General features: G+C 36.9%; 1 protein-coding gene across 2 annotated transcripts; it reads left to right on the top strand.

Moving 5' to 3' along the window:
* The first annotated feature begins 1,249 nt into the window (after nucleotides 1–1,249).
* Nucleotides 1,250–16,052, top strand: LOC117478040 (H-2 class I histocompatibility antigen, Q10 alpha chain-like). Of its 2 annotated transcripts, none has more exons than XM_034124907.1 (9): nucleotides 1,250–1,410; nucleotides 9,074–9,346; nucleotides 10,049–10,333; nucleotides 10,847–11,131; nucleotides 11,589–11,708; nucleotides 13,345–13,383; nucleotides 13,477–13,506; nucleotides 14,808–14,843; nucleotides 14,940–16,052. In XM_034124907.1, the coding sequence occupies exons 1-9, from the start codon at nucleotides 1,338–1,340 to the stop codon at nucleotides 15,002–15,004; spliced, it is 1,206 nt and encodes a 401-aa protein (XP_033980798.1). In that variant the 5' UTR covers nucleotides 1,250–1,337; the 3' UTR covers nucleotides 15,005–16,052. The 2 variants fall into 2 exon arrangements, with proteins under 2 accessions (XP_033980798.1, XP_033980799.1); XM_034124908.1 differs by lacking the exon at nucleotides 1,250–1,410 and adding an exon at nucleotides 7,293–7,498.
* Nucleotides 16,053–17,496: the final 1,444 nt, after the last annotated feature.

Raw genomic sequence — 17,496 nt, 5'->3', positions numbered from 1 at the left:
TATATAGCTCATAGAACACATACCGTACGCTTCATTTGACAGTGGGGTATTAACTGATGCATTTTATGTCGTAGACTAAATCTGCAAATATCTTGAGCTTCTGTTAACTGCAGCTCTTATTTCAGCCTTCTAAGCTAATGAATGTGTCAGAAACTGTTGACTTCAAGAAGAGGGAACCGGAAGTGGTACACACACACACACACACACACACATTTCCTTCCTTTTCTCTGTACATACTGTATCAGCGGAGGCAGTCACAGTACAGAGCTTAACATGACATTGATTATATTCTATTTTATAATACAGAGCACTTCTTCAAGGAAAGTCTCATACGTACATCTTTTCTTTCTGATGACTTACAGCAAAACTAACAGTCATGAGGATTCTGTAAATCTCGACAAAGGCCAGGAGATAGGAATGTCATTATTTTCTAAATTAAACATTCATACTGCAAAACCCTCATCACAAATGTTGGGGTCGGACGCTTGATGTTTAGTGTCATCAACATAATAGTTAAAAATGTATTCAAATGCTGTACAGATTATAGTTACTTTCCACTTCAGAGGCAAATGTTGTACTTTTTACTGTGTTCCTAGTAAATATACAAGATAAGATTTTTGCATACATTACATTCGAAGGTTATAAAATATGTTGTCGTGTTATAAATTAGCTGTACTGGTTTTTAACTGTTGTGTAGTTTAATTTAATTTCCTTTCTATTGACTAATTATCTCAGCTGACCTTCGTTTTAATACAAATATTTAATTAATTTTGTTATAATGTTGAATAATAGTTAGACTAATCAAACTTTGGGAAAGTGTCACCTTGGACTCTGGGTAATTGTGATGGTATTTCTCACTGTTTTTACAAAGCCAACATTCCATCAATTAACAAAGAGCAGATCATTCCTTTCCAGTTAATAGTCCACAATGAGCCTACAATATCAACATATTTGTGGATTAAAGTTATTAATGCATTAATGTGTTCATCACTTTATGTAAGACTTGAATCCAGTAGCCAACTTTAGTAAATGTTCTAAGACCACATTTGCTTGAAGTAATGAATTAAAACTATTTGACTTAATGACATTTAGGTCTATCATTTTTAACAAAAACATTATATTTCACAGTGAGATATTAGTAATAGGAAGCGTACGTTTGGTTACTGTCTGACAACCTCACAACCTTATTTGATATAATCTGCCTAGCAACTTGTTTCGAATGATTTCATTGGATGATTCGCGCAGAACACCACAGCACAGCAGTTCATGCGCACATAGCCTTCCTCGCGGCAGTTGTTTTCCGCCTTTTGTACCTGAAAATTACTCGTTTTAAAACCATGATTCAACTAACGAAGTGGATATTTTTGTTTTTGCCATTTATGTGGCTCAGTTTACAGCCAGCTGGAGGTGGTAAGTTCACTGTAGACGGTCGTATTTGTGAAATGAAGGTTAAAGACTAGACCTTGCAGTTAATGTTTGTTACAACTGTAAATGCAGATACATATAGCCTACCATATACGCAGACTTTATAGTCAGGGGTGCACATAACTGGTACGCAGGTACGCATGCGCGGCACAAATCTGAATTGCGTAACGTCACTTGTGTCACTACGCGCCTTTGCGTACCTCAAAACATCAAAACAAAACACATATTTCGTCTACACGTGTTTCTTGTCAACACTCAATGGAGTAAACTACTAGGCATGTCAAAAAACCCAAAGACATTAAGCAGCTACGTTGCCGTTTCGCTCCCTGCAAAAAATCTTTCTATGACTGATTGAACTGGAGCTGGGTGAGCCGCGCAGGACATAACCGACGGACCTGTGAAGCTTTCCAGGAGGCAGAGGCTTAGATCACTGGACGACAGAGTTGGTCGCCGTGTGCACAGACAGGGTTAACGTCGGTATAAACAACAGAATTGTGCCAAAAGTCCGCCAACTGGCTGCGGTGGGAGACTCCCCTGTGCACATTCTGTGCCCCGCGCACACACTGGAGAACTGCGCAAAATCATCTGATCACAACGTTCACGCTCTGTGGTCAAGCTGCTGCAGTTTTATTTACACCAAAGTGGAGTGAAACACACAGCTGCAAACTTACTCAGGGTGTTATGGAAGAGTTTGAAATCAGACAGAGGTGGAAGAAGTACTCAGATCTTGTGTAGGAATACTCTGTTACAGTAAAAGTCCTGCATTCAAAATGTTACTCAAGTAAAATTAGAAAAGTATTATCATCAAAATATAGTGAAAGTAGCGACAGTAAAAGTAGTCATTGTGCAGATTGGTCCATTTCAGAATAATATATATGATATGTTTTATAATGATTGATCATGAAAGTGTTCTCAAAGCTGGTAAAGGAGCAGCTAGTTTGAATGACTTTGTATACTGCAGGGTAGCTTGTGAATTTACTCCAGGTGGAACTAAAGTCTGATTTAACACTTGATTAGATTTCACATCATTCATCCACATCTGTAAAGTAACTAAAGGTATTAAATACATGTAGTGGAGTAAAAGTAGAAGTACAAAGTAGCATAAAATAGAAATACTCAAGTCAACTACAAGTATCTCAAAATTGTACTTGAGTAAATAAGTGTGCTTTGTTACTTCCCACATTTGAAATCAGATATGACTTCAAGTCATGTGATCATTTCTTAGTATTTGATCCTTCAACTTGGCCTCAGGAAATGCAAGGACTTCACAGTTTTGGCAACAAGTTTTGGAGAAAGCAAATCGGAGGCTTAAAAAGAGACAGGGAGGTGCATCTTCATCATCTTCATCATCTAGCATGCAAGAAGTGTAAATTGAGGACAGTGAAGGAGACACTGAGGAGGACCACGCTTCGTGTGGGGTGAGTACCAAACGCTGTCTCTTGGTACTCATCTGAGTAACTCACTAAAAAAGTTATGTGCACCCCTGTTTATAGTCAATGGTTACAGCAGTTAGCTTTTTCTGGTTTAGCTTAGTACATTCATTAGTAGCCTTATCTTTAACAATTTATATTAGAAGACAGAAAGTAACTCCCTGACCTATTTTACAATAGGCGACTTCCCTAATGTCCCATTGTTGTTACGGTTGTAGTAGGCTATCCAGAAACATGACATACATAAGTATTTGAAACAGCACTTCAAGTATAACATATAAAAGTACTCATTTGTAATACTGGCTACTTTACTATAGTCTATTGTATTAACAGCAACTTTGTTGTTGTAATTATAACTACTTCATAGTACAGTACAATGCACTTATGGTTCAAATCAAGTTGCATAAATACTTGAGCTACGTTTTTATTATAATTACTGTGAAATCATGTATTATGTTTTCGTCATTATTACAACAAATACACACTTGCAACTGATAACACTGGCAATGATTTTATATTTATTAGACTATTTATAGAAAATCATGCTTAAAAAAAGTGGTGGCTCCAAACAAGTGGGGGGACGGCGATCCCCCGCGTCCAACGACCACTGCTTATAGTTTACTCTGTGAAAATCACGTTTGTTTATAAAATCTTATAAGACTAACAAGCTAAATAATGAATACGCTCTTAAATAAATGTAGTGCAGTAAAAAGTCAAGAACAAGTAGGCTACTTCCATTTGACTAAAGTAGCTACAAAGTACATAGTAAATGTACTTTGTTACTTTGATGCATTAAGTGTTATCATCAAAACATGGTAAAGGTGCAGCTAGTTTTAATGACTTTGTATGCTGCAGGGCAGCTTGTGAATTTACTCCAGGTGTCTGTCTTGTGTAGGCTATGTTATATTTCACATCATTAATCAAAATCTGCAAAGTATTTAAAGGTATTAAATAAATGTAGTGGAGTAAAAGTACACCATTTACCTCTGAATTGTAGTGGAGTAGAATTACAAAGTAGCATCAAATGGAATTACTCAAATACAAGTCCCTCAAAATTGTACCTAAGTACTTGAGTAAATCTACTTAGTTCATTTACACCACTGCTTATTAGTAGCTATCAAAATGCTGTACTCCCGATTTTATATAAAAAAGAGGCGATTTATGGTTTCTATAATAGGAACTACAAGAACTATGAATGTCTGTAAATGTAGCGATACATCATTTAACCGTGTAGCCTATAGTGCAACATGAGTCCAAAGTGTATTTACATTTTTCATGGCTCCAAATTGTTGATGGAAAGGATGCCCAGTGGGTCACTGCCTTAAAAAATAAGCGAGTTGCAGGTTGCATTTAAGTTAAAGAAATATTCAAGACATGGATTTGTATTATCGCCTCCATAATCACCCTTAAAACACAAAATATAAATGCATGAATATACTGTATATGGTTGTATATGGATTCAACAAAATTGCCTCTACAAAATTGGAATATGGCAATGTAAAATGTTCTCCAGGAGTTTTCTTCTTCTTTGTTTGCCATAAAGGAGGCCGTGAGAGACTTCTTCTATTGTGACCGGATGTACAGAAAGACAGAAAGAGAACTCGGCAGAACGTGATAAAACTTACCTGCAAAAGTGAATGTAATTGTATTTCTGTCAAACCAAAGTCTTAACAGAATAACAATACTTGTACATAGATATATCTATTGCTGACAAGAAGGATGCCTTGTGTGTTAATTTGACGGCAATGAATAAAGAGTTAAATGTAAAAAAGCAATGGGATTTTTCCATTGGATTTTGGTTTAATGCAGAGAATACGATTGTTGTCAAACTAACGTTTATGATACTTACACGTTTTGTTCAGCAGGATAATCTTCACATAATAATATCACTTTATGATTTTTTATCGGCAGAAGTAAAAAGCTAACATTAGGCTATAAACAAACCAAATCACGTTCACATGGCTGTGCGTCACCACCGCTAAGCTATATAGCTCATAGAACACATACCGTACGCTTCATTTGACAGTGGGGTATTAACTGATGCATTTTATGTCGTAGACTAAATCTGCAAATATCTTGAGCTTCTGTTAACTGCAGCTCTTATTTCAGCCTTCTAAGCTAATGAATGTGTCAGAAACTGTTGACTTCAAGAAGAGGGAACCGGAAGTGGTACACACACACACACACACACATTTCCTTCCTTTTCTCTGTACATACTGTATCAGCGGAGGCAGTCACAGTACAGAGCTTAACATGACATTGATTATATTCTATTTTATAATACAGAGCACTTCTTCAAGGAAAGTCTCATACGTACATCTTTTCTTTCTGATGACTTACAGCAAAACTAACAGTCATGAGGATTCTGTAAATCTCGACAAAGGCCAGGAGATAGGAATGTCATTATTTTCTAAATTAAACATTCATACTGCAAAACCCTCATCACAAATGTTGGGGTCGGACGCTTGATGTTTAGTGTCATCAACATAATAGTTAAAAATGTATTCAAATGCTGTACAGATTATAGTTACTTTCCACTTCAGAGGCAAATGTTGTACTTTTTACTGTGTTCCTAGTAAATATACAAGATAAGATTTTTGCATACATTACATTCGAAGGTTATAAAATATGTTGTCGTGTTATAAATTAGCTGTACTGGTTTTTAACTGTTGTGTAGTTTAATTTAATTTCCTTTCTATTGACTAATTATCTCAGCTGACCTTCGTTTTAATACAAATATTTAATTAATTTTGTTATAATGTTGAATAATAGTTAGACTAATCAAACTTTGGGAAAGTGTCACCTTGGACTCTGGGTAATTGTGATGGTATTTCTCACTGTTTTTACAAAGCCAACATTCCATCAATTAACAAAGAGCAGATCATTCCTTTCCAGTTAATAGTCCACAATGAGCCTACAATATCAACATATTTGTGGATTATAGTTATTAATGCATTAATGTGTTCATCACTTTATGTAAGACTTGAATCCAGTAGCCAACTTTAGTAAATGTTCTAAGACCACATTTGCTTGAAGTAATGAATTAAAACTATTTGACTTAATGACATTTAGGTCTATCATTTTTAACAAAAAAATTATATTTCACAGTGAGATATTAGTAATAGGAAGCGTACGTTTGGTTACTGTCTGACAACCTCACAACCTTATTTGATATAATCTGCCTAGCAACTTGTTTCGAATGATTTCATTGGATGATTCGCGCAGAACACCACAGCACAGCAGTTCATGCGCACATAGCCTTCCTCGCGGCAGTTATTTTCCGCCTTTTGTACCTGAAAATTACTCGTTTTAAAACCATGATTCAACTAACGAAGTGGATATTTTTGTTTTTGCCATTTATGTGGCTCAGTTTATAATGTCCCATTGTTGTTACTGTTGTAGTAGGCTATCCAGAAACATGACATACATAAGTATTTGAAACAGCACTTCAAGTATAAAATATAAAAGTACTCATTTGTAATACTGGCTACTTTACTATACAGTCTATTGTATTAACAGCAACTTTGTTGTTGTAATTATAACTACTTCATAGTACAGTACAATGCACTTATGGTTCAAATCAAGTTGCATAAATACTTGAGCTACGTTTTTATTATAATTACTGTGAAATCATGTATTATGTTTTCGTCATTATTACAACAAATACACACTTGCAACTGATAACACTGGCAATGATTTTATATTTATTAGACTATTTATAGAAAATCATGCTTAAAAAAAGTGGTGGCTCCAAATAAGTGGGGGGACGGCGATCCCCCGCGTCCAACGACCACTGCTTATAGTTTACTCTGTGAAAATCACGTTTGTTTATAAAATCTTATAAGACTAACAAACTAAATAATGAATACGCTCTTAAATAAATGTAGTGCAGTAAAAAGTCAAGAACAAGTAGGCTACTTCCATTTGACTAAAGTAGCTACAAAGTACATAGTAAATGTACTTTGTTACTTTGATGCATTAAGTGTTATCATCAAAACATGGTACAGGTGCAGCTAGTTTTAATGACTTTGTATGCTGCAGGGCAGCTTGTGAATTTACTCCAGGTGTCTGTCTTGTGTAGGCTATGTTATATTTCACATCATTAATCAAAATCTGCAAAGTATTTAAAGGTATTAAATAAATGTAGTGGAGTAAAAGTACACCATTTACCTCTGAATTGTAGTGGAGTAGAATTACAAAGTAGCATCAAATGGAATTACTCAAATACAAGTCCCTCAAAATTGTACCTAAGTACTTGAGTAAATCTACTTAGTTCATTTACACCACTGCTTATTAGTAGCTATCAAAATGCTGTACTCCCGATTTTATATAAAAATAGGCGATTTATGGTTTCTATAATAGGAACTACAAGAACTATGAATGTCTGTAAATGTAGCGATACGTCATTTAACCGTGTAGCCTATAGTGTTTACGGACAGCCCATGAATGCACCATGAGCAGAGTGTGACAGAAGAAGCAGGAAGCAGCAGCAGGGAGCGGGCAGTGAGCAGCAGTCTGCCTACGGGTCGTCTTACACTCGGATACAACTTGACTTTTAGAAACGAAGAGAGCCTAGTTCGACGCGAACATGTATTTCCTCGCAGTATTTGTCCTTTTGGGGACAGGACTGACGGCAAACTGCGGTGAGTTAAGAGTTTTTTGAGACCTTTATGTAAGTTAGGTTGAAAGTGAAAGCAAAAAGAAACGAGGTTGTGACGTCGTTTGAAATTCGTTTTTTCTGTTCATTAATTTCGTTTAATTTGTTAAAATAGAAGTTAAGTGTCTTCATTGGTGGTAATACAAAAATATTCTGTAGCTCTAGTACATAAATCTAACAAGAATTGGATTGAGTTTTTCATGATTGACAGATGTTGTTTATTGAAGCTGTGTGTACAACATGGCGTCGGTATCCTGTTAATCAAGATAAGCCTTACGTTTCTGTGAATACAATTCTTTAAACCTTAAAACATATAATAGCGATTTTTTTCCAATGTTTTTAAGTTGTTTTTAAAAGAGTGAACATTTTTACGACGTCCCGAGTAAAACATGTAAAAAGTTGGTTTAGTTAAGCAAGTGAACAAACCTAAACTATATGTTTTACCTCACGTGCCATCTTGATATCCCAATGATATCCATGAGAATGTTTGTACTAAAAAATCTATAAGGATTGAAAGATTTAACCTAATGGGCATATTGTTGTAAACTAAATTATACATATAAGGTAAAAGTAAGACAAGTATATTCAGGAAAAACATCTGGTGATACAGCAGGTCTACCATTAGTATTAGTGAGATAAGAGGAATTATTATTCTCTTTCCTTAAATCATTGTAAATCTGTCGTATGATTGGATCTAGATCTTTACAACTGATGTAATCTACAGTCATAATCAGTGACGGGTTGTTTATTGCTCTTTAGGGACTTTGGTTTGATTTCTGAACACCACCCTTATGTTTGTTGTCACTGAGGTGAACAGACAGCATTGTTAAAATATCTCTTGACATGATGGGCGCAGCCTGATTTGGGTCATACAGAAGTTTGTCTATGAAGGTTGGCATCTTTTTGTTTGATTTCCTCATTCTTTCTAGTAGAGCTTGAGGTCGGTTAAGATATTTGATACTTATATTCTTCTTCTTCATACATAGATACGACGTAACATATGTATCTTTGGCATTTCTGTAATGCAATTCTTAAAAGACATTTATGGCAACACTGACAACTGTCAAAAGCTTTTTCTCAGTTTTTTTATGTGGTTTGTTTCCCGGAAGTATCACAGGAAACCATACAACTCAGTTCTATTTACTGCACTTGCCTTCACATTATACAACACACATTTCACAATTTATAAAAAATAGTTGATACGTTTATGAACAGAATTGAATAATTGTGGAGGTCATTTTTCTCAAGCCAAAACACGTCAACCTCCTTTGGTTCCAGAATCTCATTTACAAGGAGTTGCTGTTTGTCTAACTACAACTGTGCACAATTATAAGGAACATATAATATGAATTCTTATATGCTGAAATCCATTACGCATTCAAGTTTATACAACTTGGAGTGTAAAAATATGCATACAAATGATGATATGGTCAAAATACTCACTTGTAACAGTGTAATTGGATGGATGAAGCCCATTTGAAACCTAAGAGTCAAATCTACATACCTATATCTGCATTGTCTAATAAACATATGTCTGTCTTTCCCCCTGTGTGACCCTCAGCGTTACATTCCCTCACCTACATCTACACAGCCTTCTCCAAACCTGTGGAACTCCCGGGCCTCCATGAGTTCACCGCCATGGGGCTGCTGGACAACAAGATGATCGACTACTTTGACAGCGATGATCAAAAGAAAGTTCCCAAACAGGACTTTATGAAGGAGCAGATGCCGGTAGAATACTGGGAGAAAGGCACGCAGTCCCGCCAGAGCAAGCAGCAGTGGTTCAAAGTCAACATCGACATCCTGATGAAACGAATGAGACAGAATGACACCGGTAAGATCCATGCAGGAGCCAAGATGCTTATTTATAATAACATCATCCATGCAAAGTGAAAGCTCGAAAAATAACATCAACTTTCGGATTCCCCTTTCTATTGAAGGTACCATGGCACAAATGTTTTACCATTTCCATCAAAGTGCACCTCCTTCCTAAACATTGCTAGCTTTTTTAGCAATTGTTGCTTGGGTAATTGGCAAGTGAGACATTTGAAAAGAACATTTGTAGAATACAACCAATTAATTCTAGCCATTTAAACACATTTTTTTTATTATCAAAGTGATTGCCAGTGTCTTGCTTGTCTTTTCCTGCTTTAAGTGAAGAGTTAGCAACAACAACATGCTAACTTAAGGTGGGTTGCCTATGTAAGGGGGACCAGTTGTTCTTATTTTAGTGACACGCTGCTTTGACTAGCAACTTGTCCTCCAACAACAGGAGGTGTATTTTAATTATAAAGAACATGTTTTTTTCAGAGCACAGTTCAGTTTTGAATTATTCCATTGTTAGTTGACATAGATTGCCATATGACATTGTCTCATATTGATAGCAGGAGCATGAATTGAATCAAATTTAAAATAGTTTACTGGCAGACTTTTTGATCTTGGTAAATGCGTAAAAGTAAAGGAAATAGAGTATATTAAACCATATTCTTGTTATTAGGCTCTTGTCTCACTGTCCCGCCCCTCGCTCTCGTTACAGACGTCCACATTCTGCAGTGGATGCACGGCTGTCAGGGCGAAATGCAGCCTGACGGTAAGCTTCAGTACCGCCATGGGACGGACATGTACAGCTACGACGGGACCGACTTCCTGTCCTTCGACGACGACCACTCCACCTGGGTGGCCGCAACCGACGCGTCACTGCCGACTAAGAGGAAGTGGGATGACGTCCAGGTTCTGAAAGAATACACCAAAGGCTACCTGGAGACTGAGTGCATGGACTGGTTGAGCAAGTTTGTGGAGTTTGGAAAAAAAATTGACGCCAGTATGTATGACCTCATTATTTTTATTTTTTTTCTAGATATTAGAAATAGCTTTTGTAACATAAGGATCTCTATGCAAATTGTTAAACTGACTAGCCTTAAAAACAATGGGGTTTCTACAAATTCAGCTGAGGGTTGACTAATCCCAGAATAATACGTATGCCTACTTTAAGCAACATTTGGCTGGCACTACACTATCATCAAATTGCCATCATTATAGATGAAAGCAAACATCTATATTATAAACCCTTATTTAGGTAAAAACATTCGCCATCATTTGACTGGTGGTAAAAAACTATTCTGAAGTTTTCGCCTATCACATCAACAAATTAAGAATACTAGCATTTTTTAAGACAAAGATTTTTCCCAGATCCCATTTTCCAACCTAGAACTAAATACAATAGGCCTGCTATTAGAACAAAAACTGTTTGGGAAAATACCTTAAATAATTATTTGGACTGGTTAAAAATGAAAAGCCTGCAAATATGATCTGATGTTATGGTTTCTTTTTCCAGCTCCTCCAAAGGTGCACGTGTTTTCAAAGAATGCCAAGTCGGAGAAGAACATCATCCTGTCGTGCATGGCCACCGGTTTCTACCCGAAAGACATCTTGCTGCAGATCAAACGGAACGGCCGTATTCTAACCAAAGAGGACGGAGTGTTTTCAACAGGCACTCGACCAAACGGAGACGAGACCTACCAGAGAACCGACCGAGTGGAGATTCTGAGGACTGACATGTCCACCTACACCTGTGAAGTGGAGCATGTTGCGTCAGGAGTGCATGTTGAGAAGGAATGGGGTAGGAAACTTTTTCTTGCCTTTTTCTTTTTTAGCATTTCTTGCTGTTTACATGTTAATTGCTGAGGGTGGCAAGGAACAAATGATTGAAATTAGTGAGGTTATTCTCAACTAAAAATACTAATAATGGTTGACTAATTGATTTGACAGATCTGATTATCTCGAGGAAGATCAAATGCAAAAGCACCCAATCTTGTTTTTAATAGGGATGTGCTAAGAAGTTTCTTAGATTAAAGTCATTCAGCAGGACAAAGCATACAAAAATGATTCATTCTTAATCGACTACGACCGGAATAACCTTTGAGTCAAATGAGTGAGGGAGACCTAGAAACACCTTACAAGCGAACGTTACTAACCACACTCGATTGCCTAATATCAACAGAAAGATTATTACATTTTATATAAGGAATAGGAATGATTGTGAAAATGTAAAACTAGTGTATTCTTTTATTTTTTAGATCATAAACTTCCTAGCGATTCAGGATCCATCATTGGCGTAGTGGTAGGGGTGGTGGTGGTGCTCCTGGTCCTGGTCCTGTTGGCGGTGCTCCTGATTCTCTTCAAAAAAGGAAAGCTCGGTAAGTGTAATATCTAGCAACTGTCTTCCTTCAACAACAAGATACCTTTGGATGGAATATTTATTTTCTGTAGAAGAAAATACAACATGTAATTCGAGTGAGTGTTTATTGAACAAAAACTTAATTCTAATATTTAGGTTTAATCTTTCTAGCATATTACATGTGCTGTTTTGAGGGCATTGCACAATGATTGCTCTCATCAGAGATGAGAGAAAAAAAACTAGAGTCAAAGTGTTTGAACCTCCAGCCCAGAAGGGGGGCTGGTGGTGGTGGTGCCAATAATAAGGCAGAATCTGGATGCTGAGGACCAGGCAGCATTAACACGACCAGGGGCACGAGAATACCCTCCACAGAAGGGGGGCTGGTGTAATGAAGAAGGCCGAATATGGATGCTGATGGGCGGACATAGAAGCACCATAAAACCACCCCCTTGTAAGTCCACCAGGGGCACGAGAATACCCTCCACAGAAGGGGGGCTGGTGTAATGAAGAAGGCCGAATATGGATGCTGATGGGCGGACATAGAAGCACCATAAAACCACCCCCTTGTAAGACCACCAGGGGCACGAGAATACCCTCCACAGAGGGGGGGCTGGTGTAATGAAGAAGGCCGAATATGGATGCTGATGGGCGGACATAGAAGCACCATAAAACCACCCCCTTGTCGTCCAATGCTGGACGATTCTCACTCAACGATAGCCATCTTAGCTGCATCACGGAAGTTACGCAACAACCCAGGATTATGGTTTCTTTAGTAAACAGGGCCTCGTGTTACCGCAAACAATCGTCTGTAGCTATCGTTGTTAGCTATCGTTGCTAGCTATCGTTGCTAGTACGACATGCAGTGTACCAAGGGCAGTATCTGGACTTAGACAAAGCATTGGTTTTACAGTCTTGTCAGCCATGAGCAAGGATGTGTTTTGTGAGATCGTTATAAAGTGCAAAGGTCTGTTATTATTTTATGATGTTCTTCAAAAGGGGATCAGTAGTCACATTGAATAGCAGTCCTGTCGATCATTATCTGGAATAACTGTAAACCTTAATCCACTGCACAGTCAGTTGACCCTGCTCACAGCCGCTCAGCTCTCATCAGATCTGAAGTTTCTCCCTCACAGGGAGCTTCTGTAGGGCTCCGTTTAAAATATCCATCGTTCTGCTTCATATCAATCTTTATTTGCACGATCCTATGATAATGAAACTTAATATTTCATGCAAGAGAAAGAAAGACATTCTCCGTAAATGCTGCTTTCAGCCTCAAATATGTACATTTCCTGCTTTTCTTATGCCTTTTTGAGACACTGAGATGGTCATTTTGTTACTTTTTTTATGACATTTTACTGACCCAACGATGAACTGAAAAAATTATCAAAAGATTTATTGATTAAAAAAAATGTCTTTTAGTTGTAGCCCTTATTTATATTCGGTTAATCAAAGTTTATTTATATAGCCCAACATCACACATTTTACATTTGTCTCAGTGATGTTGACTTTATCCATTATCATTACTATGTGTTAACATTGTCTTTATTTACAGGAGCGTGCACAAGTGGAAATAAGAGCAAAGGCAACTCATTTATTTTCTGTTTAAATCAAAACATTCAGGTAGCAGCAGATTTTAAAATGTCTTCTTTTTGCAGGGGGAAGCCACAGCAGCGACAGCAGGAGTGATGGCTCAGGTCAGTGTCTCTGTCCACTCATTCAAATCTGGTTGTGTGTGTCTTCATGTGTGTGTCTTCATGTGTGTGTTTTAACTTTGTCTTTGTTAACAGGCGAGACACTTAAGACTGTTTCTACCAAAGGTAAGTGCTTATGGATTTTATACGATTGTACTAAAACATTAAAGATAATTATATAAATGATATTATTGGCTGGATGAGAAGAGAATCCTCTGGTCACTTTGCAAATACAGTTAAAAGGTTTATTATAGAGTAGTATGGTATTAAAAAGCATAATATGTAGTTAAGATAGTGGTTTTAAAGAAATTATTTTTATGTTTTTGGTGTTGATAGGCCTGAAAACAGTCATACAAATGTAAAAAAATAAGACAATGTCTATAATGTGTGTGCGACAATGACATTGAGGCATTTAAAGCTCTTAAGAAGGGTAAGTTTGTTTTCGTTTTCTTAAAAGATGTGAAAAGACGTGATGTTTGCATTAAACTACATTACATTCAAATATATAGTTAGATTTTTTGTGTGAGGTAGGGCGATTGTATATACCGTAGATGTGTTAAATCAAGCAGGGGATGACCACATAAGGTGCTGAAGTATCATAAGAAAAGAATCAAGTGAAACTGAACATCTACTATTCTTTTTAACAGGGAAAGGGGGATCCTACACTTACTCACAGCTCCTGATTTGTAAACAAGGGTGGTTACATAGTAAACATTTTCAACCTGGTTTAATATTAAGCTAAATACTGGACCGGTGTATCGAATGTTGAGTTTTCCTTAAACCCGCCTCCGAGCTCTCATCTGAGTCAAATGAATGGAGAGGGAAAATAACAGCTTTTAGAGAATTCTTTTTTTTTTTAGACCCTAATGATTTAAATAGGCCCAATGAAAGGGCAGTTGTAGTTATTATTAAGGCAATAAGTTAGACATAGCTCGGTGAGTCATAACAACTGTGACATTGCAATCAGTGTGATGCCATCAGCACAGGTTGATGATTTGTAGATTGCCAGAACATGTCATAATGCTAAATGCGGGTTCATTATAAGCTTCCACCCAGACGAGACAACCAGAACTCGACTGGACTCTTAAGTTTGACCTCACATTCTGTCACATTTTGTTCATTGAATAAATAGATCACAGTCCAGACAGCACAGTTAGGATATGATGAGTTAGGACCAAGCCCCCAGGAAATGAGCTGGGGAAAATGTTGTAGTGGCCAAACGGTGGTACTACAACGTTTCTGTGAGTCTGTGACGTCATTTCGGGCAAAGAAAACTTTGTTGTAAATACATTTCCTTGGACAACACTTTTATAGCCGTTATTTCCCCAATGGATGCAGAAGACCCCGGTATATTCTGCTCTCGAGAGTCAGACCCTGCCTCGAACGCTCCACCCATTCTGCATATAAAGATTTTCTTTTCTCCACAGGCTCAGACCAATCTGACAGGGACTCTGGCGTCTCCCGTAAGTATCTTCATCCAATGATTTAAAGCTGCATTGAGCTTCTATGTTTTTAGTTGCTTTAGTTGTTTTAAATATGACTTCTGTTCATCCCTGCAGCTGGTGACACCCCCAGCCCCCAATCCAGCCTACTAGGGTCGGTGGGAAGTATCTCGGATGAATAATGATCAAATATTGTTGTTCAACTCAATCGGCTCTTATTAGCACTCGGAAGAAAACCACTTTGACAACAATTCAAATAAGATGATAAATAACTTAAGGCTGTTTTAAATTCTCCAGGACTATAAAGATGTTTTTAATTCAGTATATCCTCCTGGGACCCAGCCCATTTGAGCTACTCTATCAATCCCTGATGTACTGTACAGAGGACATCTATCAGTCCCTGATGCACTGTACAGAGGACATCCTGGTCTTTCCAGTGATATGTTATTGGTTAAAATTGCATGCTGGGAAGTTCCTCTTTCTTTTCATCCAAAATGGCTGGCATACCAAAAACAAAATTGTATAGAAGCAGGAGAAGTCAAATATTGTTGAATAATTGTAATTTTTACCATGAAAATCATATATGTTCTTGTTTATTAACATGTGAGGAACTATATAATTAGTTCTGAAAGCAATTAAATAATTCAAGTTTTCAAATAACAGCTCTTTTATAAATGTCCATCCTAGTGGACGTCAGGACCATCTTCATGGACTTAATGACTCAATATTGTTGCAGGAGACGGAACTGAAGCAGACATTTTCTGTACCAGATAGTTAAGGGAGATTCAGATTTTGAGCTCTCAGATGATGAGAGAGATGAGGCTTTCACACCTGGGATAGAAGAGGGTCAAGAAGAAGGGGGGGAAAGATGCAGGAGGCTCCATGAGCGCACAGATACAGACAGAGAGACAGCTAGGGACGAGCTGGAAAGACATGGCCCTCTGTGGGCCAAGAGTAGCACGTATGTGTTATTGTTGTTTTTATTTTAAGTGGAGCCATGAAAAATGAGAATTGCCTCAGGAATGCAAGCTTTGTTTCTATGAGCATGGTCAAATGGAGACCACATCCATAAAACTAGTCGAGATGACCCTACAGCCGACTGGAGTCAATTAGGTACTTTTCCCACTACATCGACTACAAAGTCTGGAAAGATTCACCAAAAACCAAACTAGTTTTTCAGTGACCAAATAAACAGCAATGTTCAGATCAATTACTTATTTATGTTTTAAATAAAGGTGAATGTATTATTTTATTAATATCACTCTATAACCATAATACGTTACATAGTCTATCTGTTAATTTTGGCTGTCTTTTCAAACTAAAATGGTCCCGACGTCCTCTACAGTGGACATACTGTAACATTTAAAAATTAAATTAAATTAAAAAAGTCTAAATTGCAAGATGTTTTTTTTAACCCTAAATAGGTAGGAAATCACAAAAAAAAAGAAATTGGAAGACACTTTTTTCCCTCGGGTCCCAGGAAGATATATATTACGTGTACTCAAAAGCTGGGCAAACCAAAGTTGGATTAAAGAAGTATATAATGCTTTTACCCTGGATAGAAAATTAGTACACAATGTTTTTGTTGGTGATTTGCAGGAAATATTTAGAGCCAAAAACTGCTTTTATGCTTTTAATACTCTGCTGAGCAAAACATATTATGGTTTTATTGAGTGTGCACATTTTAGAAAAATGGTCATGAAAGTGTTGAAAGATGCTTTTCATCGTACTTTTGACACAGATTATTTGGTAATTAACATGTAACCAGTTCATAAAAGATTTGTATTCTTGGTGGGATTTGTACATACAATAATTATTAATGAAGTGTAATCAGGCAAATGTTATTTTATCTTTACATTTTCATTTGTTTACTCTTTCGGGTCGTATTTAGGGTTATGCTAAACTGTAATACATGACTTTCCATATTGAAATCTCCATTATGCCTTTGTGTATTTAAAAGGTTTGTACCCTTAAAGACTCCATTGATTGACACTTATTAGATATTTGATGCTTCTGTCTAAAAAGTTAAATGATGTATAAAACACAATGAAACGTTCTTTCTGCTGTCTCCTGGTGCATTTTTACTCTGAAGATGTTTTAATGAGTGCTTTTTAAAATGTTTAAGCTACAAATACATGTGTCCTTCACATTGTGTACAATTTGAAATAAATCCTGTAACCACCTTTGTTGAATTGGAGTGTTTATTTAGCTGTACTACAGTAAATATATATTAAAATAAAACAAGTAAAACAGTGACCTACAAACATGTTTCCAGGTATAACAGCCTTCATGGTATCAACAAACTGCTGATGTTAGAGCAGCAGACCTAAAAGTATCTAGTCTGCCTTTTTTCATCTGTTTCTGGAAAAAATGAACAGAATGTTTCCAAATTTGGACTGGAGGCTCACCGATGGATGTTCACAGGCAAGAGACTTTATATATCAACTCATAACATATAATTTAGCTGACGCTTTTATCCAAAGCGACTTACAATTGGTGCAAGAACCATAAAGATTCAAACTCCGAACAACAAGGAAAGTGCAGATATATTCACTTCAAGCAAGATCGTAATTCTTTTTTTTTTTAAATGTATTTAACCTTTATTTAACCAGATAAAAACATTGAGATAAAATCTCATTTTCAATGCTGACCTGGCCAAGAAGGCAGCAACGTT

Source organism: Trematomus bernacchii, unplaced genomic scaffold, assembly GCF_902827165.1.
Source record: "Trematomus bernacchii unplaced genomic scaffold, fTreBer1.1, whole genome shotgun sequence".
NCBI lineage: Eukaryota > Metazoa > Chordata > Actinopteri > Perciformes > Nototheniidae > Trematomus > Trematomus bernacchii.
This window is presented reverse-complemented; position numbering and strand designations above follow the sequence as displayed.